Raw genomic sequence first — 23,061 nt, 5'->3', positions numbered from 1 at the left:
GGTCTGCCAGCTCTTAAAGAGAAGACATGCCAGGAGCAGGGAGAATTACCTTCTTTGTCAACCTGGAGAGTGCACTGTCTAACACAGGGGGTGACTCACACTTTTTCCTGTCCTCAGCCGGGAAAGGGTAAGCTATGTGAATCCTTTTGGGAATACGAAATCTTTTATCAGGATTCACCCACATCCCTTCAAACAGAGCATGTAGTTCGTGTGAAGGGGGTAACGTGACTTTGGACTTCTTTTCCTTACATAAATACGCCTTCTCCTGAGGTACAGGAGTGGTGTCTGCAACCTCCAACACGTCCCTTATAGCCACAATCATATATTGTATATTTTTTGCCAATTTATGATCTATCTCTCTGGATTCACTATTGTCGACAGAAGAATCAGAATCCGTGTCGGTATCAGTGTTTACAACGTTTGCAAATGGTCTCTTATATGACCCAGAGGGGCCGCCCGCATAAGGAATAACAGCATCCTGAAAAATCACATCTTCCACAGATTTTCTCCAGCATGCAGCGTTATATTCAGATTTATCTAATCTACGGTTAATCAGATGCATACTGTCATGTAACTCTTTCACCCATGCAGGCTCTTGGTGTGCCGGTAGCTCCACCACATTACAACTCTGTGTCCCTAAAATGGCTTCCTCCGGGGAGGAACTCCCTGCCTCAGACATGCCTCACACGTGTACAGCACACCAACAGATACACTGGGACTTTTTTGGGGACAGACCCACAGTAAAATCTGTCAGAGGGACACAGGATAGGAGCAGCCAGTTCACAATCCCAGCGCCAGTATTTCCTGTGAACACAGTATGTCCACAGCCTAACAGCGCTTTTTTAAAAATAGTAATATACACTATAAAATGCACCACAATCGCTTTGTGCCCCCCCCCCCTTAATAGCACCCTGTACTTGTCAGAAGTGGAGGAGAGGACCAGCGTGTTCTCTGCAGCCTGAGGAGAGAGAGGAAATGGCACTGAGTAGTGTGCTGGCTGCCTGAGGAAGAAGCTCCGCCCCCGCAATGGTGCATCCTTACACTCATACAAACACTGTAATATTTATACTGGCGGGGGTAGGGCTGTGCCAGCGGCAACTTATGCCCCCTTTTAGCCAGTTTTAAGGTATTTTTCTTGCTGCCCAGGGCGCCCCCCCCCCGCGCCCTGCACCCTGTAGTGCCTGTGTGTGTGAGCAGCAATGGCGCGCTGCGCTCCTGCCAGCCGCGCCGCACCTCAGCCGTCACTTACTTGATAGAAGATCATTCTTCTTATACTCACCTGTCTGACTTCTGGCTCTGTGAGGGGGGTGACGGCGTGCTGTGGGAGTGAGCATCTGGACACGGCTAGCGTTCAGTTCCCCTCAGGAGCTAATGGTGTCCTGACAGCCAGAAGCAGAGCCATGAAACTCTGAGGAAGTTGGTTCTGCTTCTGCCCCCTCAGTCCCACGAAGCAGGGAGTCTGATGCCAGTAGATCTCCCTGAAAATAAAAAACCTAACATAAGTCTTTTCAGAGAAACTCAGTAGAGCTCCTCAGAGTGCATCCAGTCGACCTGGACACATTTCTAAAACTGAGGTCTGGAGGAGGGGCATAGAGGGAGGAGCCAGTTCACACCCAATGAAAAGTCTTTAGAGTGCCCATGTCTCCTGCGGATCCCGTCTATACTAGAGATGAGCGCCTGAAATTTTTCGGGTTTTGTGTTTTGGTTTTGGGTTCGGTTCCGCGGCCGTGTTTTGGGTTCGACCGCGTTTTGGCAAAACCTCACCGAATTTTTTTTGTCGGATTCGGGTGTTTTTTTAAAAAAACACTAAAAAACAGCTTAAATCATAGAATTTGGGGGTCATTTTGATCCCATATTATTATTAACGTCAAAAACCATAATTTCCACTCATTTTCAGTCTATTCTGAATACCTCACACCTCACAATATTATTTTTAGTCCTAAAATTTGCACCAAGGTCGCTGGATGACTAAGCTAAGCGACACTAGTGGCCGACACAAACACCTGGCCCATCTAGGAGTGGCACTGCAGTGTCACGCAGGATGTCCCTTCCAAAAAACCCTCCCCAATCAGCACATGACGCAAAGAAAAAAAGAGGCGCAATGAGGTAGCTGACTGTGTGAGTAAGATAAGCGACCCTAGTGGCCGACACAAACACCGGGCCCATTTAGGAGTGGCACTGCAGTGTCACGCAGGATGTCCCTTCCAAAAAACCCTCCCCAATCAGCACATGACGCAAAGAAAAAAAGAGGCGCAATGAGGTAGCTGACTGTGTGAGTAAGATTAGCGACCCTAGTGGCCGACACAAACACCGGGCCCATTTAGGAGTGGCACTGCAGTGTCACGCAGGATGTCCCTTCCAAAAAACCCTCCCCAATCAGCACATGACGCAAAGAAAAAAAGAGGCGCAATGAGGTAGCTGACTGTGTGAGTAAGATTAGCGACCCTAGTGGCCGACACAAACACCGGGCCCATTTAGGAGTGGCACTGCAGTGTCACGCAGGATGTCCCTTCCAAAAAACCCTCCCCAATCAGCACATGACGCAAAGAAAAAAAGAGGCGCAATGAGGTAGATGTCTGTGTGAGTAAGATTAGCGACCCTAGTGGCCGACACAAACACCGGGCCCATTTAGGAGTGGCACTGCAGTGTCACGCAGGATGTCCCTTCCAAAAAACCCTCCCCAATCAGCACATGACGCAAAGAAAAAAAGAGGCGCAATGAGGTAGCTGACTGTGTGAGTAAGATTAGCGACCCTAGTGGCCGACACAAACACCGGGCCCATCTAGGAGTGGCACTGCAGTGTCACGCAGGATGTCCCTTCCAAAAAACCCTCCCCAATCAGCACATGACGCAAAGAAAAAAAGAGGCGCAATGAGGTAGCTGACTGTGTGAGTAAGATAAGCGACCCTAGTGGCCGACACAAACACCGGGCCCATTTAGGAGTGGCACTGCAGTGTCACGCAGGATGTCCCTTCCAAAAAACCCTCCCCAATCAGCACATGACGCAAAGAAAAAAAGAGGCGCAATGAGGTAGCTGACTGTGTGAGTAAGATTAGCGACCCTAGTGGCCGACACAAACACCGGGCCCATTTAGGAGTGGCACTGCAGTGTCACGCAGGATGTCCCTTCCAAAAAACCCTCCCCAATCAGCACATGACGCAAAGAAAAAAAGAGGCGCAATGAGGTAGCTGACTGTGTGAGTAAGATTAGCGACCCTAGTGGCCGACACAAACACCGGGCCCATCTAGGAGTGGCACTGCAGTGTCACGCAGGATGTCCCTTCCAAAAAACCCTCCCCAATCAGCACATGACGCAAAGAAAAAAAGAGGCGCAATGAGGTAGCTGACTGTGTGAGTAAGATTAGCGACCCTAGTGGCCGACACAAACACCGGGCCCATTTAGGAGTGGCACTGCAGTGTCACGCAGGATGTCCCTTCCAAAAAACCCTCCCCAATCAGCACATGACGCAAAGAAAAAAAGAGGCGCAATGAGGTAGCTGACTGTGTGAGTAAGATTAGCGACCCTAGTGGCCGACACAAACACCGGGCCCATTTAGGAGTGGCACTGCAGTGTCACGCAGGATGTCCCTTCCAAAAAACCCTCCCCAAACAGCACATGACGCAAAGAAAAATAAAAGAAAAAAGAGGTGCAAGATGGAATTGTCCTTGGGCCCTCCCACCCACCCTTATGTTGTATAAACAAAACAGGACATGCACACTTTAACCAACCCATCATTTCAGTGACAGGGTCTGCCACACGACTGTGACTGATATGACGGGTTGGTTTGGACCCCCCCCCAAAAAAGAAGCAATTAATCTCTCCTTGCACAAACTGGCTCTACAGAGGCAAGATGTCCACCTCATCATCACCCTCCGATATATCACCGTGTACATCCCCCTCCTCACAGATTATCAATTCGTCCCCACTGGAATCCACCATCTCAGCTCCCTGTGTACTTTGTGGAGGCAATTGCTGCTGGTCAATGTCTCCGCGGAGGAATTGATTATAATTCATTTTAATGAACATCATCTTCTCCACATTTTCTGGATGTAACCTCGTACGCCGATTGCTGACAAGGTGAGCGGCGGCACTAAACACTCTTTCGGAGTACACACTTGTGGGAGGGCAACTTAGGTAGAATAAAGCCAGTTTGTGCAATGGCCTCCAAATTGCCTCTTTTTCCTGCCAGTATAAGTATGGACTGTGTGACGTGCCTACTTGGATGCGGTCACTCATATAATCCTCCACCATTCTTTCAATGGTGAGAGAATCATATGCAGTGACAGTAGACGACATGTCCGTAATCGTTGTCAGGTCCTTCAGTCCGGACCAGATGTCAGCATCAGCAGTCGCTCCAGACTGCCCTGCATCACCGCCAGCGGGTGGGCTCGGAATTCTGAGCCTTTTCCTCGCACCCCCAGTTGCGGGAGAATGTGAAGGAGGAGATGTTGACAGGTCGCGTTCCGCTTGACTTGACAATTTTCTCACCAGCAGGTCTTTCAACCCCAGCAGACTTGTGTCTGCCGGAAAGAGAGATCCAAGGTAGGCTTTAAATCTAGGATCGAGCACGGTGGCCAAAATGTAGTGCTCTGATTTCAACAGATTGACCACCCGTGAATCCTTGTTAAGCGAATTAAGGGCTCCATCCACAAGTCCCACATGCCTAGCGGAATCGCTCCGTGTTAGCTCCTCCTTCAATGTCTCCAGCTTCTTCTGCAAAAGCCTGATGAGGGGAATGACCTGACTCAGGCTGGCAGTGTCTGAACTGACTTCACGTGTGGCAAGTTCAAAGGGCATCAGAACCTTGCACAACGTTGAAATCATTCTCCACTGCGCTTGAGACAGGTGCATTCCACCTCCTATATCGTGCTCAATTGTATAGGCTTGAATGGCCTTTTGCTGCTCCTCCAACCTCTGAAGCATATAGAGGGTTGAATTCCACCTCGTTACCACTTCTTGCTTCAGATGATGGCAGGGCAGGTTCAGTAGTTTTTGGTGGTGCTCCAGTCTTCTGTATGTGGTGCCTGTACGCCGAAAGTGTCCCGCAATTTTTCTGGCCACCGACAGCATCTCTTGCACGCCCCTGTCGTTTTTTAAATAATTCTGCACCACCAAATTCAAGGTATGTGCAAAACATGGGACGTGCTGGAATTTGCCCATATTTAATGCACACACAATATTGCTGGCGTTGTCCGATGCCACAAATCCACAGGAGAGTCCAATTGGGGTAAGCCATTCCGCGATGATCTTCCTCAGTTGCCGTAAGAGGTTTTCAGCTGTGTGCGTATTCTGGAAACCGGTGATACAAAGCGTAGCCTGCCTAGGAAAGAGTTGGCGTTTGCGAGATGCTGCTACTGGTGCCGCCGCTGCTGTTCTTGCGGCGGGAGTCCATACATCTACCCAGTGGGCTGTCACAGTCATATAGTCCTGACCCTGCCCTGCTCCACTTGTCCACATGTCCGTGGTTAAGTGGACATTGGGTACAGCTGCATTTTTTAGGACACTGGTGACTCTTTTTCTGAGGTCTGTGTAAATTTTCGGTATCGCCTGCCTAGAGAAATGGAACCTAGATGGTATTTGGTACCGGGGACACAGTACCTCCAACAAGTCTCTAGTTGGCTCTGCAGTAATGATGGATACCGGAACCACGGTTCTCACCACCCAGGATGCCAAGGCCTCAGTTATCCGCTTTGCAGTAGGATGACTGCTGTGATATTTCATCTTCCTCGCAAAGGACTGTTGGACAGTCAATTGCTTGGTGGAAGTAGTAAAAGTGGTCTTACGACTTCCCCTCTGGGATGACCATCGACTCCCAGCAGCAACAACAGCAGCGCCAGCAGCAGTAGGCGTTACACGCAAGGATGCATCGGAGGAATCCCAGGCAGGAGAGGAATCGTCAGAATTGCCAGTGACATGGCCTGCAGGACTATTGGCATTCCTGGGGAAGGAGGAAATTGACACTGAGGGAGTTGGTGGGGTGGTTTGCGTGAGCTTGGTTACAAGAGGAAGGGATTTACTGGTCAGTGGACTGCTTCCGCTGTCACCCAAAGTTTTTGAACTTGTCACTGTCTTATTATGAATGCGCTGCAGGTGACGTATAAGGGAGGATGTTCCGAGGTGGTTAACGTCCTTACCCCTACTTATTACAGCTTGACAAAGGGAACACACGGCTTGACACCTGTTGTCCGCATTTCTGTTGAAATACCTCCACACCGAAGAGCTGATTTTTTTGGTATTTTCACCTGGCATGTCAACGGCCATATTCCTCCCACCGACAACAGGTGTCTCCCCGGGTGCCTGACTTAAACAAACCACCTCACCATCAGAATCCTCCTGGTCAATTTCCTCCCCAGCGCCAGCAACACCCATATCCTCCTCATCCTGGTGTACTTCAACACTGACATCTTCAATCTGACTATCAGGAACTGGACTGCGGGTGCTCCTTCCAGCACTTGCAGGGGGCGTGCAAATGGTGGAAGGCGCATGCTCTTCACGTCCAGTGTTGGGAAGGTCAGGCATCGCAACCGACACAATTGGACTCTCCTTGTGGATTTGGGATTTCGAAGAATGCACAGTTCTTTGCTGTGCTTTTGCCAGCTTGAGTCTTTTCATTTTTCTAGCGAGAGGCTGAGTGCTTCCATCCTCATGTGAAGCTGAACCACTAGCCATGAACATAGGCCATGGCCTCAGCCGTTCCTTGCCACTCCGTGTGGTAAATGGCATATTGGCAAGTTTACGCTTCTCCTCCGACAATTTTATTTTAGGTTTTGGAGTCCTTTTTTTACTGATATTTGGTGTTTTGGATTTGACATGCTCTGTACTATGACATTGGGCATCGGCCTTGGCAGACGACGTTGCTGGCATTTCATCGTCTCGGCCATGACTAGTGGCAGCAGCTTCAGCACGAGGTGGAAGTGGATCTTGATCTTTCCCTAATTTTGGAACCTCAACATTTTTGTTCTCCATATTTTAATAGGCACAACTAAAAGGCACCTCAGGTAAACAATGGAGATGGATGGATACTAGTATACAATTATGGACGGACTGCCGAGTGCCGACACAGAGGTAGCCACAGCCGTGAACTACCGTACTGTACTGTGTCTGCTGCTAATATAGACTGGTTGATAAAGAGATGTCGTAGTATGTATGTATGAAGAAGAAAGAAAAAAAAACCACGGTTAGGTGGTATACAATTATGGACGGACTGCCGAGTGCCGACACAGAGGTAGCCACAGCCGTGAACTACCGTACTGTACTGTGTCTGCTGCTAATATAGACTGGTTGATAAAGAGATGTCGTAGTATGTATGTATGAAGAAGAAAGAAAAAAAAACCACGGGTAGGTGGTATACAATTATGGACGGACTGCCGAGTGCCGACACAGAGGTAGCCACAGCCGTGAACTACCGTACTGTACTGTGTCTGCTGCTAATATAGACTGGTTGATAAAGAGATGTCGTAGTATGTATGTATAAAGAAGAAAGAAAAAAAAACCACGGTTAGGTGGTATACAATTATGGACGGACTGCCGAGTGCCGACACAGAGGTAGCCACAGCCGTGAACTACCGTACTGTACTGTGTCTGCTGCTAATATAGACTGGTTGATAAAGAGATGTAGTAGTATGTATGTATAAAGAAGAAAGAAAAAAAAACCACGGGTAGGTGGTATACAATTATGGACGGACTGCTGAGTGCCGACACAGAGGTAGCCACAGCCGTGAACTACCGTACTGTACTGTGTCTGCTGCTAATATAGACTGGTTGATAAAGAGATGTCGTAGTATGTATGTATAAAGAAGAAAGAAAAAAAAACCACGGTTAGGTGGTATACAATTATGGACGGACTGCCGAGTGCCGACACAGAGGTAGCCACAGCCGTGAACTACCGTACTGTACTGTGTCTGCTGCTAATATAGACTGGTTGATAAAGAGATGTCGTAGTATGTATGTATGAAGAAGAAAGAAAAAAAAACCACGGTTAGGTGGTATACAATTATGGACGGACTGCCGAGTGCCGACACAGAGGTAGCCACAGCCGTGAACTACCGTACTGTACTGTGTCTGCTGCTAATATAGACTGGTTGATAAAGAGATGTCGTAGTATGTATGTATGTATAAAGAAGAAAGAAAAAAAAACCACGGTTAGGTGGTATACAATTATGGACGGACTGCCGAGTGCCGACACAGAGGTAGCCACAGCCATGAACTACCGTACTGTACTGTGTCTGCTGCTAATATAGACTGGTTGATAAAGAGATGTAGTAGTATGTATGTATAAAGAAGAAAGAAAAAAAAAAACACGGGTAGGTGGTATACAATTATGGATGGACTGCCGAGTGCCGACACAGAGGTAGCTACAGCCGTGAACTACCGTACTGTGTCTGCTGCGACTGGATGATAAATAATGATATAAAAAATATATATATATCACTACTGCAGCCGGACAGGTATATATATTATATAATGACGGACCTGCTGGACACTGTCTGTCAGCAGAATGAGTTTTTTATAGAATAAAAAAAAAAACACCACACAAGTGAAGTCACACGACGAGTGTTTAACTTTTTCAGGCAATCACAATATAGTATACTACTAACTATACTGGTGGTCAGTGTGGTCAGGTCACTGGTCAGTCACACTGGCAGTGGCACTCCTGCAGCAAAAGTGTGCACTGTTTAATTTTAATATAATATGTACTCCTGGCTCCTGCTATAACCTATAACTGGCACTGCAGTGCTCCCCAGTCTCCCCCACAATTATAAGCTGTGTGAGCTGAGCACAGTCAGATATATAATATATACATAGATGATGCAGCACACTGGGCTGAGCAGTGCACACAGATATGGTATGTGACTGTCTTGTACTCCTGGCTCCTGCTATAACCTATAACTGGCACTGCAGTGCTCCCCAGTCTCCCCCACAATTATAAGCTGTGTGAGCTGAGCACAGTCAGATATATAATATATACATAGATGATGCAGGCATGCAGCACACTGGGCTGAGCAGTGCACACAGATATGGTATGTGACTGAGTCACTGTGTGTACCGTTTTTTTCAGGCAGAGAACGGATATATTAAATAAAACAACTGCACTGCTGGTGGTCACTGTGGTCAGTCACTAAACTCTGCACTCTCTTCTACAGTATCAGCCTCAGGTCTCTCTCTCTCTCCTAATCTAAATGGAGAGGACGCCAGCCACGTCCTCTCCCTATCAATCTCAATGCACGTGTGAAAATGGCGGCGACGCGCGGCTCCTTATATAGAATCCGAGTCTCGCGAGAATCCGACAGCGTCATGATGACGTTCGGGGCGCGCTCGGGTTAACCGAGCAAGGCGGGAAGATCCGAGTCGCTCGGACCCGTGAAAAAAAACATGAAGTTCGTGCGGGTTCGGATTCAGAGAAACCGAACCCGCTCATCTCTAGTCTATACCCCATGGTCTTGATGTCGTCCCCAGCATCCTCTAGGACGTATGAGAAATAATTTTAATAATGTCATTATTATTAGTGATAATTGGGGGAGTTTTGTCAGACCTTCGCGGGCAGTGCGGATGGTGTAATGGTTAGCATTACTGCCTCACAGCACTGCGGACATGGTTTCCATTCCCACCATGGATCTAACTGTGTGGAGTTTGTATATTCTCCCTGTACTTGCCTGGGTTTCCTCTGGGTACTCTTGTTTCCTACCACAATCCAAAAACATACTGGTACGTTAATTGGATCCCCAAAAAATTAACCCTAGCATGAATGTGTGTGTGTATATGTGATAGGGAATATCAGGGCCGGTGCTAGGGTATTCGGCGCCTCCCTACAAACTATAAATTTGCGCCCTCCCTTAACTTATAAAGGGACAGCACACACGGCAGGCATACGCTGCAAAAAGAGGGTGTGGTCTCACAAAGAAGGGACCTGGCCTCATACTATTACCTTCAATTCAAATTATGCCACAGTAGCACAATCTTATTCACATTACACTGCACGTAGTCCCCATGATTCATATTACACCACATAGTAGCACAATCTTATTCACATTACACTGCACGTAGTCCCCATGATTCATATTACACCACATAGTAGTGTCTTAGAAACGTTGCACCATACAGTAATATCCCTTAGATATATTACACCACACAGTAGTAACTCTTATACACAATTTCCACAGTAGTGCCCCTTATACACAATACCTTAATAGCAGTGCAGGTCCTACTCTATTGCTCAAAATAATCAGGGGTGCACTCAAAGGTCCAGGGATAGGACCAGAACATCGATGTGAACATATGCTATTTTATTGATGTGATATGAATAAAACACATTAAGAAGACTGGTGAGTTCAGGTGGTCTTCAGTATGCCGGCCGATGGGATCCCGGCACTCAGTATACCGGCGCCAGAATCCTGACACCCGGCATACCGACAATTATTCTCCCTCTTGGGGGTCCATGACCCCCCTGGAGGCAGAATAAATAGTGTGGCACGCGTAGCGCACCACCGTGCCCGCAGTGTGGCGAGCGCAGCGAGCCAGCAAGGGACTCATTTGCGCTCGCCCAGCTGCCGTTATGCCAACGGTCGGGATCCTGGCGCCGGTATGCTGGCTGCCGGGATCCCGGCCGCCGGCATAACATACTACACCCGTGAGTTCACCCCTGATTTTGTAGTTTTGTATTTAAAGGGATATATGTGGATGTATTGCTCCATGGGAAGCTACCCCAGCCACTTCCACTTAAGGCGAAAGTGTGGATCATTTTGTGTGTGTATATATATATATATATATATATATATATATACATATATAAAAAACACACCCACCCCTATCTGTTTTCCCTCCCCTCTTTCCTCTTCTTACTCCCACTACTTTGGGAGTTGCACGGAGGGTGAGGGAGGGACGCTGGGGGAGAGTTAGATGGAGGGTGAAGGCAGGGATGCTGAGGGGGAGTTAAAGAGAGGGTGAGGGCAGGGACCCTGGGGGGGGGGAGGGGGGAGTTAGATGGAGGGTGAAGGCAGGGATGCTGAGGGGGAGTTAAAGGGAGGGTGAGGGCAGGGACACTGGGGGGGGGGGGGGGAGTTAGATGGAGGGTGAAGGCAGGGATGCTGAGGGGGAGTTAAAGGGAGGGTGAGGGCAGGGACACTGGGGGGGGGAGTTAGGGGGAGGGTGAAGGCAGGTATGGTGGGGAGAGGGGGTAGTTAGGGGAGGGTGAAGGCAGGCACGCTGGGGAGAGGGGGTAGTTAGGGGAGGGTGAAGGCAGGTACGCTGGGGAGAGGGGGTAGTTAGGGGAAGGGTGAAGGCAGGGACGCTGGGGAGAGGGGGTAGTTAGGGGAGGGTGAAGGCAGGCACACTGGGGAGAGGGGGTAGTTAGGGGAAGGGTGAAGGCAGGCATGCTGGGGAGAGGGGGTAGTTAGGGGAGAGTGAAGGCAGGGATGGTGGGGAGAGGGGGTAGTTAGGGGAAGGTGAAGGCAGGCACGCTGGGGAGAAGGGGTAGTTAGGGGAAGGGTGAAGGCAGGGACGCTGGGGAGAGGGGGTAGTTAGGGGGAGGGTGAAGGCAGGGACGCTGGGGGAAGTTAGGGGGAGGGTGAAGGCAGGGATGGTGGGGAGAGGGGGTAGTTAGGGGAAGGGTGAAGGCAGGCACGCTGGGGAGAGGGGGTAGTTAGGGGAGGGTGAAGGCAGGCACGCTGGGGAGAGGGGGTAGTTAGGGGAGGGTGAAGGCAGGCACGCTGGGGAGAGGGGGTAGTTAGGGGAGGGTGAAGGCAGGCACGCTGGGGAGAGGGGGTAGTTAGGGGAAGGGTGAAGGCAGGCACGCTGGGGAGAGGGGGTAGTTAGGGGAGAGTGAAGGCAGCTATGGTGGGGAGAGGGGGTAGTTAGGGGAAGGTGAAGGCAGGCACGCTGGGGAGAGGGGGTAGTTAGGGGAAGGGTGAAGGCAGGGACGCTGGGGAGAGGGGGTAGTTAGGGGGAGCATGAAGGCAGGGACGCTGGGGGAAGTTAGGGGGAGGGTGAAGGCAGGGATGGTGGGGAGAGGGGGTAGTTAGGGGAAGGGTGAAGGCAGGCACGCTGGGGAGAGGGGGTAGTTAGGGGAGGGTGAAGGCAGGCACCCTGGGGAGAGGGGGTAGTTAGGGGAGGGTGAAGGCAGGCACGCTGGGGAGAGGGGGTAGTTAGGGAAGGGTGAAGGCAGGGACGCTGGGGAGAGGGGGTAGTTAGGGGAGGGTGAAGGCAGGCACGCTGGGGAGAGGGGGTAGTTAGGGGAAGGGTGAAGGCAGGCACGCTGGGGAGAGGGGGTAGTTAGGGGAGAGTGAAGGCAGGGATGGTGGGGAGAGGGGGTAGTTAGGGGAAGGTGAAGGCAGGCACGCTGGGGAGAGGGGGTAGTTAGGGGAAGGGTGAAGGCAGGGACGCTGGGGAGAGGGGGTAGTTAGGGGGAGGGTGAAGGCAGGGACGCTGGGGGAAGTTAGGGGGAGGGTGAAGGCAGGGACGCTGGGGGGGGAGTTAGGGGAAAGGTGAAAGCAGGGACACTGAAGGAGAGTTAGAGGGAGGGTGAGGTCGTGTGAAGTAAGACATACAGAACTTCTCCTGACATATGCTTTCTGTAGTGTGTTCGTGTGTAACATAAAAAAATATAGATTTATTAGAATAAAATAATGCAGCTAAATCAAACTTCATATGTAGAGTACATGCTATGCAACGAGTGTCCGTGACTGTCACTTACAGTACATGATATTGGTTGAAGCAGAGCCTCCTCGCTTCTTCCGGGACAAGCAGCTCTTGGCTCTCTGATGCCTCCTCACGGGCTCCGCCACCCATGTGTGCTTCTTTAAATCCACGGGTAGCTGCGGCGTCACGTGATGATGTCACGCCAGGAGCAAAGCCTAACCCTCCCCCTGTAATGACTCACCGGGGAGGGGAGGAGCGCAATAACCAGGAGCATCTAGCTCCTGGTTTAAAAAAGCACACTTGGGAGGCGCAGCCCGGAACGGGACTCGGACTTGCTAGTTTAATCTGGGCGGGCGGCAACAGCGGATGCTAATTATATTTAAAAACGTATGGTAAGGTATATGGATAATGGGTGGTCCGCTGCACACTTGGACCACCCCTTTGTTTTGCCAGGCACAATCAGTAAGGAGACAGAGGGGGAGAGGCGGGACCTTCATGCTGCCGACGCCGCTGCTGCATGTCAGTCATATCACTACAGGCATAGTCTGCGGCAACCAACAGTACTAACAGTGCACACAATAGAATAGCTCAGCAAGGTAACAGAGTGGGGAGAGCGCCTCTCCTGCCCGGCGCCTACCTGCTTTGCGAACTTTGCTGGACTTGGGGAAAATATACTGTGAGCTTCAATGGGGAATGGACTGATGTGAATGGGCAAATATTCTAAGTATTAATATTCTGCGGAATATGTGTGTGCTATATAAATAACTGGTAAATAAATAAAGAAGACAAGTGTAAGTGTTGCCTGCAGCAACCAACCAGATTCTAACTATCATTTCTCTGACGTCCTAGTGGATGCTGGGAACTCCGTAAGGACCATGGGGAATAGCGGGCTCCGAAGGAGACTGGGCACTCTAAGAAACAATTAGGACTACCTGGTGTGCACTGGCTCCTCCCTCTATGCCCCTCCTCCAGACCTCAGTTAGAATCTGTGCCCGGCTCGAGCTGGTTGCACACTAGGGGCTCTCCTGAGCTTCTAGTAAAGAAAGTGTTTATTAGGTTTTTTATTTTCAGTGAGATCTGCTGGCAACAGACTCACTGCAACGAGGGACTTAGGGGAGAGAAGCGAACCTACCTGCTTTCAGCTAGCTTGGGCTTCTAGGCTACTGGACACCATTAGCTCCAGAGGGATCGAACACAGGCCCAGCCTCGGTCGTCCGGTCCCGGAGCCGCGCCGCCGTCCCCCTTGCAGAGCCAGAAGCATGAAGATCTTCCCGGAAATCGGCGGCTGAAGACTCCGGTCTACATAAAGGTAGCGCACAGCACTGCAGCTGTGCGCCATTGCTCCCTGTGCACACCACATACTCCGGTCACTGATGGGTGCAGGGCGCTGGGGGGGGAAGGGCGCCCTGGGCAGCAATTAGAGTACCTTAAAGTGGCTAATCACACATAATATAGCCTAAGAAGCTATATATGTGTAAAATACCCCTGCCACATTATTATTATAAAAGCGGGAGAAGTCCGCCGAAAAAGGGGCGGGGCTATCTCCCTCAGCACACTGGCGCCATTTCCTCTCGCAGCTCCGCTGGAAGGACGCTCCCCAGGCTCTCCCCTGCAGTTTCCAGGCTCAATAGGGTAAAAAAGAGAGGGGGACACTAAATTTAGGCGCAAATACTATATATATAGCGGCTATAGGGTAAATCACTTGTGTAGTGTAACTCCCTGCATTATATAGCGCTGTGGTGTGTGCTGGCATACTCTCTCTCTGTCTCCCCAAAGGACTTTGTGGGGTCCTGTCCTCAGTCAGAGCATTCCCTGTGTGTGTGCGGTGTGTCGGTACGGCTGTGTCGACGTGTTTGATGAGGAGGCTTATGTGGAGGCGGAGCAAGTGCCGATAAATGTGATGTCACCCCCTGCGGGGTCGACACCTGAGTGGATGGATATGTGGAAGGAATTACGCGACAGTGTCAACTCCTTACATAAAAGGTTTGACGACATAGCAGATGTGGGACAGCCGGCTTCTCAGCCCGTGCCTGCCCAGGCGTCTCAAAAGCCATCAGGGGCTCAAAAACTACCACTAACACAGATGTCGACACGGATACTGACTCCAGTGTCGACGACGACGAGACTAGTGTACATTCCAACAGAGCCACCCGTTACATGATTACGGCAATGAAAAATGTGTTGCACATTTCTGACATTAACCCAGGTACCACAAAAAAGGGTATTATGTTTGGGGAGAAAAAGCAACCAGTGGTTTTTTTCCCCCCATCTGATGAGTTGAATGAAGTGTGTGAAGAAGCGTGGGCTTCCCCCGATAAGAAATTAGTGATTTCTAAAAAGTTGCTAATGGCGTACCCTTTCCCGCCAGAGGACAGGATACGTTGGGAGACATCCCCTAGGGTGGATAAAGCGCTCACACGCTTGTCAAAGAAGGTGGCACTACCGTCTCAGGATACGGCCGCCTTAAAGGAGCCTGCGGATAGAAAGCAGGAGGCTATCCTGAAGTCTGTATATACACACTCAGGTATTATACTGAGACCGGCTATTGCTTCAGCATGGATGTGCAGTGCTGCTGCTGCGTGGTCAGATTCCCTGTCTGATAACATTGATACCCTCGACAGGGACACTATATTGCTAACCATAGAGCATATTAAAGACGCAGTCTTATACATGAGAGATGCACAGAGGGATATTTGCCGGCTGGCATCTAGAATTAATGCAATGTCCATTTCTGCCAGGAGAGGATTGTGGACTCGGCAGTGGACAGGTGATGCAGATTCTAAAAGGCACATGGAGGTTTTGCCTTACAAAGGTGAGGAATTGTTTGGGGACGGTCTCTCGGACCTCGTTTCCACAGCAACAGCTGGGAAGTCGACATTTTTACCCCATGTTCCCTCACAGCCAAAGAAAGCACCGTATTATCAGGTACAGTCCTTTCGGCCCCAGAAAGGCAAGCGGGTTAAAGGCGCGTCCTTTCTGCCCAGAGGCAGAGGTAGAGGGAAAAAGCTGCACCATACAGCCACTTCCCAAGAACAAAAGTCCTCTCCCGCTTCCTCTAAGTCCACCGCATGACGCTGGGGCTCCACAGGCGGAGCCAGGTGCGGTGGGGGCCCGTCTCCGGAACTTCAGCGACCAGTGGGCTCGCTCACGGGTGGATCCCTGGATTCTACAAGTGGTATCTCAGGGGTTCAAGCTGGAATTCGAGACGTCTCCCCCTCGCCGTTTCCTCAAATCAGCCTTGCCAACAGCTCCCCCAGACAGGGAGGCAGTGCTGGAGGCAATTCACAAGCTGTATTCTCAGCAGGTGATAATCAAGGTACCCCTCCTTCAACAAGGACGGGGTTACTATTCCACAATGTTTGTGGTACTGAAACCGGACGGTTCGGTGAGACCCATTTTAAATTTGAAATCCTTGAACACTTATATAAGAAGGTTCAAGTTCAAAATGGAATCGCTCAGGGCGGTTATTGCAAGCCTGGACGAAGGGGATTACATGGTATCACTGGACATCAAGGATGCTTACCTGCATGTCCCCATTTACCCTCCTCACCAGGAGTACCTCAGATTTGTGGTACAGGACTGTCATTACCAATTCCAGACGTTGCCGTTTGGTCTGTCCACGGCACCGAGAGTATTTACCAAGGTAATGGCCGAAATGATGATACTCCTTCGGAAAAAGGGAGTTTTAATTATCAAATACTTGGACGATCTCCTTATAAAGGCGAGGTCCAGGGAGCAGTTGTTGGTCGGCGTAGCACTATCTCGGGAAGTGCTACAACAGCACGGCTGGATTCTGAATATTCCAAAGTCGCAGCTGGTTCCTACAACGCGCCTACTGTTCCTGGGGATGGTTCTGGACACAGACCAGAAAAAAGTGTTTCTCCCGGAGGAGAAAGCCAAGGAGTTGTCATCTCTAGTCAGAGACCTCCTGAAACCAAAACAGGTGTCGGTGCATCACTGCACGCGAGTCCTGGGAAAGATGGTAGCTTCCTACGAAGCAATTCCATTTGTCAGGTTCCATGCAAGGATCTTTCAGTGGGGTCTGTTGACAAGTGGTCCGGATCGCATCTTCAGATGCATCGGCTGATAACCCTGTCTCCAAGGACCAGGGTGTCTCTGCTGTGGTGGCTGCAGAGTGCTCATCTTCTAGAGGGCCGCAGATTTGGCATACAGGACTGGGTCCTGGTGACCACGGATGCCAGCCTTCGAGGCTGGGGGGCAGTCACACAGGGAAGAAACTTCCAAGGACTATGGTCAAGCCAGGAGACTTCCCTACACATAAATATTCTGGAACTAAGGGCCATTTACAATGCCCTAAGTCAGGCAAGACCCCTGCTTCAACACCAGCCGGTGCTGATCCAGTCAGACAACATCACGGCGGTAGCCCATGTAAACCAACAGGGCGGCACAAGAAGCAGGTTGGCGATGGCAGAAGCCACAAGGATTCTCCGATGGGCGGAAAATCACGTGATAGCACTGTCAGCAGTGTTCATTCCGGGAGTGGACAACTGGGAAGCAGACTTCCTCAGCAGACACGACCTCCACCCGGGAGAGTGGGGACTTCATCCAGAAGTCTTCAAAAAGATTGTAAACCGTTGGGAAAGGCCACAGGTGGACATGATGGCGTCCCGCCTCAACAAAAAACTAAAAAGATATTGCGCCAGGTCAAGGGACCCTCAGGCGATAGCTGTGGACGCTCTAGTGACACCGTGGGTGTACCAGTCGGTTTATGTGTTCCCTCCTCTGCCTCTCATACCCAAGGTACTGAGAATAATAAGAAGGAGAGGAGTAAGAACTATACTCGTGGTTCCGGATTGGCCAAGAAGAGTTTGGTACCCAGAACTTCAAGAAATGATCTCAGAGGACCCATGGCCTCTGCCGCTCAGACAGGACCTGCTGCAGCAGGGGCCCTGTCTGTTCCAAGACTTACCGCGGCTGCGTTTGACGGCATGGCGGTTGAACACCGGATCCTAAAAGAAAAGGGCATTCCGGAGGAAGTCATTCCTACACTGATTAAAGCTAGGAAAGATGTGACCGCAAAACATTATCACCGCATATGGCGGAAATATGTTGCTTGGTGTGAGGCCAGGAAGGCCCCAAAGGAGGAATTTCAGCTAGGTCGATTTCTGCACTTCCTACAGTCAGGGGTGACTATGGGCCTAAAATTGGGTTCCATTAAGGTCCAGATTTCGGCTCTGTCGATTTTCTTCCAAAAAGAACTGGCTTCACTGCCTGAAGTTCAGACTTTTGTAAAGGGAGTGCTGCATATTCAGCCCCCTTTTGTGCCCCCAGTGGCACCTTGGGATCTCAACGTGGTGTTGGATTTCCTAGAGTCGCATTGGTTTGAGCCACTTAAAACCGTGGAGATAAAGTTTCTCACGTGTAAGGTGGTCATGCTGTTGGCCTTGGCGTCGGCCAGGCGTGTATCAGAATTGGCGGCTTTGTCATGTAAAAGCCCTTATCTGATTTTTCATATGGATAGGGCGGAATTGAGGACTCGTTCCCAATTCCTTCCTAAGGTGGTATCAGCTTTTCATGTGAACCAACCTATTGTGGTGCCTGCGGCTACTCGGGACTTGGAGGATTCCAAGTTGCTGGACGTAGTCAGGGCCCTGAAAATATATGTTTCCAGGACGGCTAGAGTCAGAAAAACTGACTCGCTATTTATCCTGTATGCACCCAACAAGCTGGGTGCTCCTGCTTCAAAGCAGACTATTGCTCGCTGGATCTGTAGCACGATTCAACTTGCACATTCGGCGGCTGGACTGCCGCAGCCTACATCTGTAAAAGCCCATTCCACGAGGAAGGTGGGCTCTTCTTGGGCGGCTGCCCGAGGGGTCTCGGCTTTACAACTTTGCCGAGCTGCTACTTGGTCGGGTTCAAACACGTTTGCAAAATTCTACAAGTTTGATACCCGGGCTGAGGAGGACCTTGAGTTTGCTCATTCGGTGCTGCAGAGTCATCCGCACTCTCCCGCCCGTTTGGGAGCTTTGGTATAATCCCCATGGTCCTTACGGAGTTCCCAGCATCCACTAGGACGTCAGAGAAAATAAGAATTTACTCACCGGTAATTCTATTTCTCGTAGTCCGTAGTGGATGCTGGGCGCCCATCCCAAGTGCTTACTTGTATATAGTTATTGCCTAACTAAAGGGTTATTGTTTGGAGCCATCTATTCGAGAGGCTCAGTTGTTGTTCATACTGTTCACTGGGTATAGTATCACGAGTTGTACGGTGTGATTGGTGTGGCTGGTATGAGTCTTACCCGGGATTCCAAATCCTTTCCTTATTGTGTCAGCTCTTCCGGGCACAGTTTCCCTAACTGAGGTCTGGAGGAGGGGCATAGAGGGAGGAGCCAGTGCACACCAGGTAGTCCTAATTCTTTCTTAGAGTGCCCAGTCTCCTTCGGAGCCCGCTATTCCCCATGGTCCTTACGGAGTTCCCAGCATCCACTACGGACTATGAGAAATAGAATTACCGGTGAGTAAATTCTTATTTTATCTAGTACAATCTAAAAATGATAACTAGAATCTAATTGGTTCCAAAGAACAACGCCTCCACTTGTCCTCTTTAGGTGTTTTGATACATCTCCCCCACAGTCTTTCATAAAAGGCACCTATACATCAGCAACATATTGCCGTAATGTCTCGATCCCCTTAAGGTCGGGTTGGGGAATTGGGAATATTAAACATATTTCAAAGTGTCGATTCCCTGGCAAATGTGGCATTTTTAAAATTAAGAATTTCCCTGACGGATCGCCAGTTATCAGTGGCTGCTGGTATTGAACGGGTGAGGAATCAGGGAAACAGACTTTAGATGTATGGAGGCTTTAAGCTAGAATCCAGACCTATTGTATATGGCAGTGCTGCAGCTGATTGGCCAGATAAATCACATGATTGTGCAATATCTATTAACTCACCCAAGCACAATGTAAAATGAATGTACCTTAAGTCCATGGCAGGAGTTATACTGTAAGGCCAACTGTCTGCCTTTCACACACTTTTAGATTCCTAATTTCCATATGGGAAAAGGATTACAGTGGTACAGGAAATGCCCAAATAAATTTGGAATTTGGGTGCTTACTATGGTAATCCTGCATAATTTTAGCAAGGAGTGGTGGGCCAGACGGAGACGAGAAAACACTTACTGCGATTTTCCCCAGGTCTATGCCATAGTTGAGGGCACTCCAGGCACATTGCTTGAAGTTTGGTGTCCAGGATTCTTCCAGACTCTCCCTCATACATTCTCCTTTTTCTCCTTTTCCTCCATCACGTCCGGGAATTCCAGGTGTACCTGGGATTCCATTCACTCCCGGAGTTCCGTCCCGTCCAGGAAGACCCATACTGCCTTGCGAGCATAAGCCATTGTACTGCGGAAATACAGAGAAGTATGACTAGCCATATACAGTACTGTCATAATAAACATGCTCATGTTACAACGCAACAACATACCTCCTAATAGTTACTATGGCGGTGAGACTGTCCCAACTGGCTGACCCTGAAAGAGGCGTGGCCACAATATTATTGCCTTGATGTAGGCATATATTTTTATGGTTGCAGGAAGTAACACAGGGGCTTATTTGTGTTTCAATTTTGCTTTCAGAAATGGGGAATGGTATGTGGCTCTCATGCTATTGATTGTGGGACTGGCGTGATTCTGTATACAGGAAAGCAATACACGCCTCTGTTGTCCGGACCGCGCCCCTTAAGCGGAGCGTCGATGCCCACAAAACACGGCATTGATGCCCCATTCCCGCCCCCCTCCAGGTCTTAAACTGCGTTCCAGTATAGGACCTTGCACATGCGTGTACCAGTGTACGCACATGCGCATATGTGCAGAAATCGCTTCATAACGATTTTTGCACATCAGCGACAGGGTCTGAATTAGGCCCGACTCTAATCCACCTGTGCATAATGAAAGTCCTTTTAGCACTGCGCTGCTCTGACACATATAAAAGCCACTGGATGCTATCCACTAACATTTCTCAAAGGGCTTAATCTGCACTAAAAGAACAGTCAGGCATCGGCTTTTGTCTGTTTAGTGCAAGACACAACGAAAACCGTCAGTTTGGTTGTTATGGTTTTAATGCTTATCTGTAGATTTCAGCATTTCTGCACTAGATTTGGGGTCAGCTTAATACACTAGCCACCAGAATTGGGGGTCTGCTTAATACACTAGCTAGCTACCAGATTTTGGGTCTGCTTAATACACTAGCCACCAGAATTGGGGTTTGCTTAATACACTAGCCCCCAGAATTGGGGTCTGCTTAATACACTAGCCACCAGAATTGGGATCTGCTTGCTACACTAGCCACCAGAATTGGGGGTCTGCTTAAAACACTAGTCACCATAATTTGAGGTCTGATTGCCACACTAGCCACCAGAATTGGGATCTGCTTACTTAACTAGCCATTGTAATTGCAGGTCTGCTTACTACAGAAGCCACCAGAATTGGGATCTGCTTACTTTACTAGCCACCAGAATTGGGAGTCTGCTTACTACACTAGCCACCAGAATTGGGATCTGCTTACTTTACTAGCCACCAGAATTGGGAGTCTGCTTACTACACTAGCCACCAGAATTGGTATCTGCTTCACTAGCCATTAGAATTGGGGGTCACCTTACTACACTAGCTACCAGAATTGGGCATTCTGCATTTTATATTAATCATCAGTATTTGGCATGTTTTCTACACTTGTTACAATGATTGGAGGTCTTCTGACTATCTGACTACAATAGCCATCAGAGCTGTGCGTATTCTTTTAACACTATCTACCCTTGCCACCAGGATTGAGAGGCTAATTTTTATACTTGCCTCTAGGACTGGGTTTAGTTTATGTCTACTATAGCTGCTAAATTTGGGCAGCTACTTTCAACACTATCTACTAAGATTGGACTTGGTCTGTTTTCTACATTAGTCTCCAGGATTTGTGATGTGTTTTGTAGACTAGCCACTAAGAATTGGGCATATATAGAGGCATATTGAAGCAACTGTTTCTATTGTACCCATATGTAGCTGGGTTCCGGTATGAATGGTCGACAGTCATTAGGTCGACCACTATTGGTCGACATTGGCATGGTCGACATGGAAAATAGGTTGACACATGAAATGTCGACATGAGTTTTTTTAACTTTTTTGGTGTCGTTTTTTTGCGTAAAGTGACGGGGAACCCCAGTTAGTGCACCGCGTCCCCTCGCATGGCTCGCGCTTTGGGCAAGGTGCCTCACTCTGCTGCCACTGCGCTCGGCACAGATTACCGTTCCCAATCGTAGTCCACGTGGATCGTAAAGTATGGAAAAGTTCCACAAAATAATTTTTTTTTTAAAACTCGTCGACCTTTTCATATGTCAACTTTTCATGTGTCGACCATTTCATATGTCGACCATGTGTCCTTGTCGACCATGTCAATGTCGACCAATAGTGGTCGACCTAATGACTGTCGACCATCCAAACGGATACCATGTAGCTGCCCCTCTCCTGTAAACTGCAAACCTGCAAGAGCAGAATCCTCTTCACCTATGCACAATTCCTTTACACCATCATCTACTTGTATTGTTTCTTTCTACTGGCACTGTGGGCATCGTGTGTCGATCTATAAGGGTAATAACAAAACTTCAAAATTGCATTGGTTCCACTTTGTGCATTGTTTTCTGTACTCCTTCCTGTGTATTGAAATTCAGTATAAATTACTGAATAAAATAAAAAGTTTTCAATGCTAGAGCATACTTGCCTACTCTCCCGGAATGGCCGGGAGGCTCCCGAAAATCGGGTGACCCTCCCGGCCCCACGGAAGAGCAGGCAAGTCTCCCGGTTTTTCAAGTTCCCCCTGCCCGGCCACCCACTTTGAGAGTAAAGTGGGCGGTCCGGACAGTAGATGACGCGATTCTTGTTGAATCGCGTCATCATAGTCACGCCCCCTGCTGTAAAATGCCGGTTATCGCGGCATTACAGAGCGGGGGGCGTGGTTTAAACGTGTAAATCTATAACCCCACCCTGATTCCGCCTCCTCCTCTCCTGCTCCCCGTCCCGTTCCGCCTCCTCCCCGCCCTCTCCTCTCGACATTGCCCAGCCCAGCCCCTCCACTGAGCCGTCCTGGCAGCTCTCTCCCGGAGAGAGCTGCCAGAAGGTAGGTAAGTATGTGCTAGAGGTGTGCTTACAATGGGCCTAATTGGGGGAATGACGAGGACAGGATCTCAGTTGGAGATGATTTCATGCAGGTGATCTAATGCTGCATCCTATTATTAACGCAAGCAGGAGGCGTCTACTTGCATCAGGTGCTTCCTGCTGCAGTAACATAATAGGGGTCTATTCATGAAGCAGTGAAAAGTGTGGAGAAGTGAGGCAGTGGAGAAGTTGCCCATGGCAACCAATCAGCATTGAAGTATCATTTAGAATTTGTATATTATAAAATGATACAGAGCTGATAATTG

The 23,061-nt window shown here is 49.4% G+C and overlaps 1 protein-coding gene across 1 annotated transcript in view; it reads right to left on the bottom strand.

Annotated features, from left to right (window-relative positions):
• The window catches only part of CTHRC1 (collagen triple helix repeat containing 1), a 91,667-nt gene that overhangs the window by 22,926 nt on the left and 45,680 nt on the right, over nucleotides 1-23,061 (bottom strand). The window contains exon 2 of the mRNA XM_063925062.1: nucleotides 19,779-20,000. Coding sequence (XP_063781132.1) covers nucleotides 19,779-20,000 — 222 coding nt within the window. The remainder of the gene's footprint in view (nucleotides 1-19,778; nucleotides 20,001-23,061) is intronic.

This window comes from Pseudophryne corroboree, chromosome 5 (assembly GCF_028390025.1).
Source record: "Pseudophryne corroboree isolate aPseCor3 chromosome 5, aPseCor3.hap2, whole genome shotgun sequence".
Taxonomy (NCBI): Eukaryota; Metazoa; Chordata; class Amphibia; order Anura; family Myobatrachidae; genus Pseudophryne; species Pseudophryne corroboree.
This window is presented reverse-complemented; position numbering and strand designations above follow the sequence as displayed.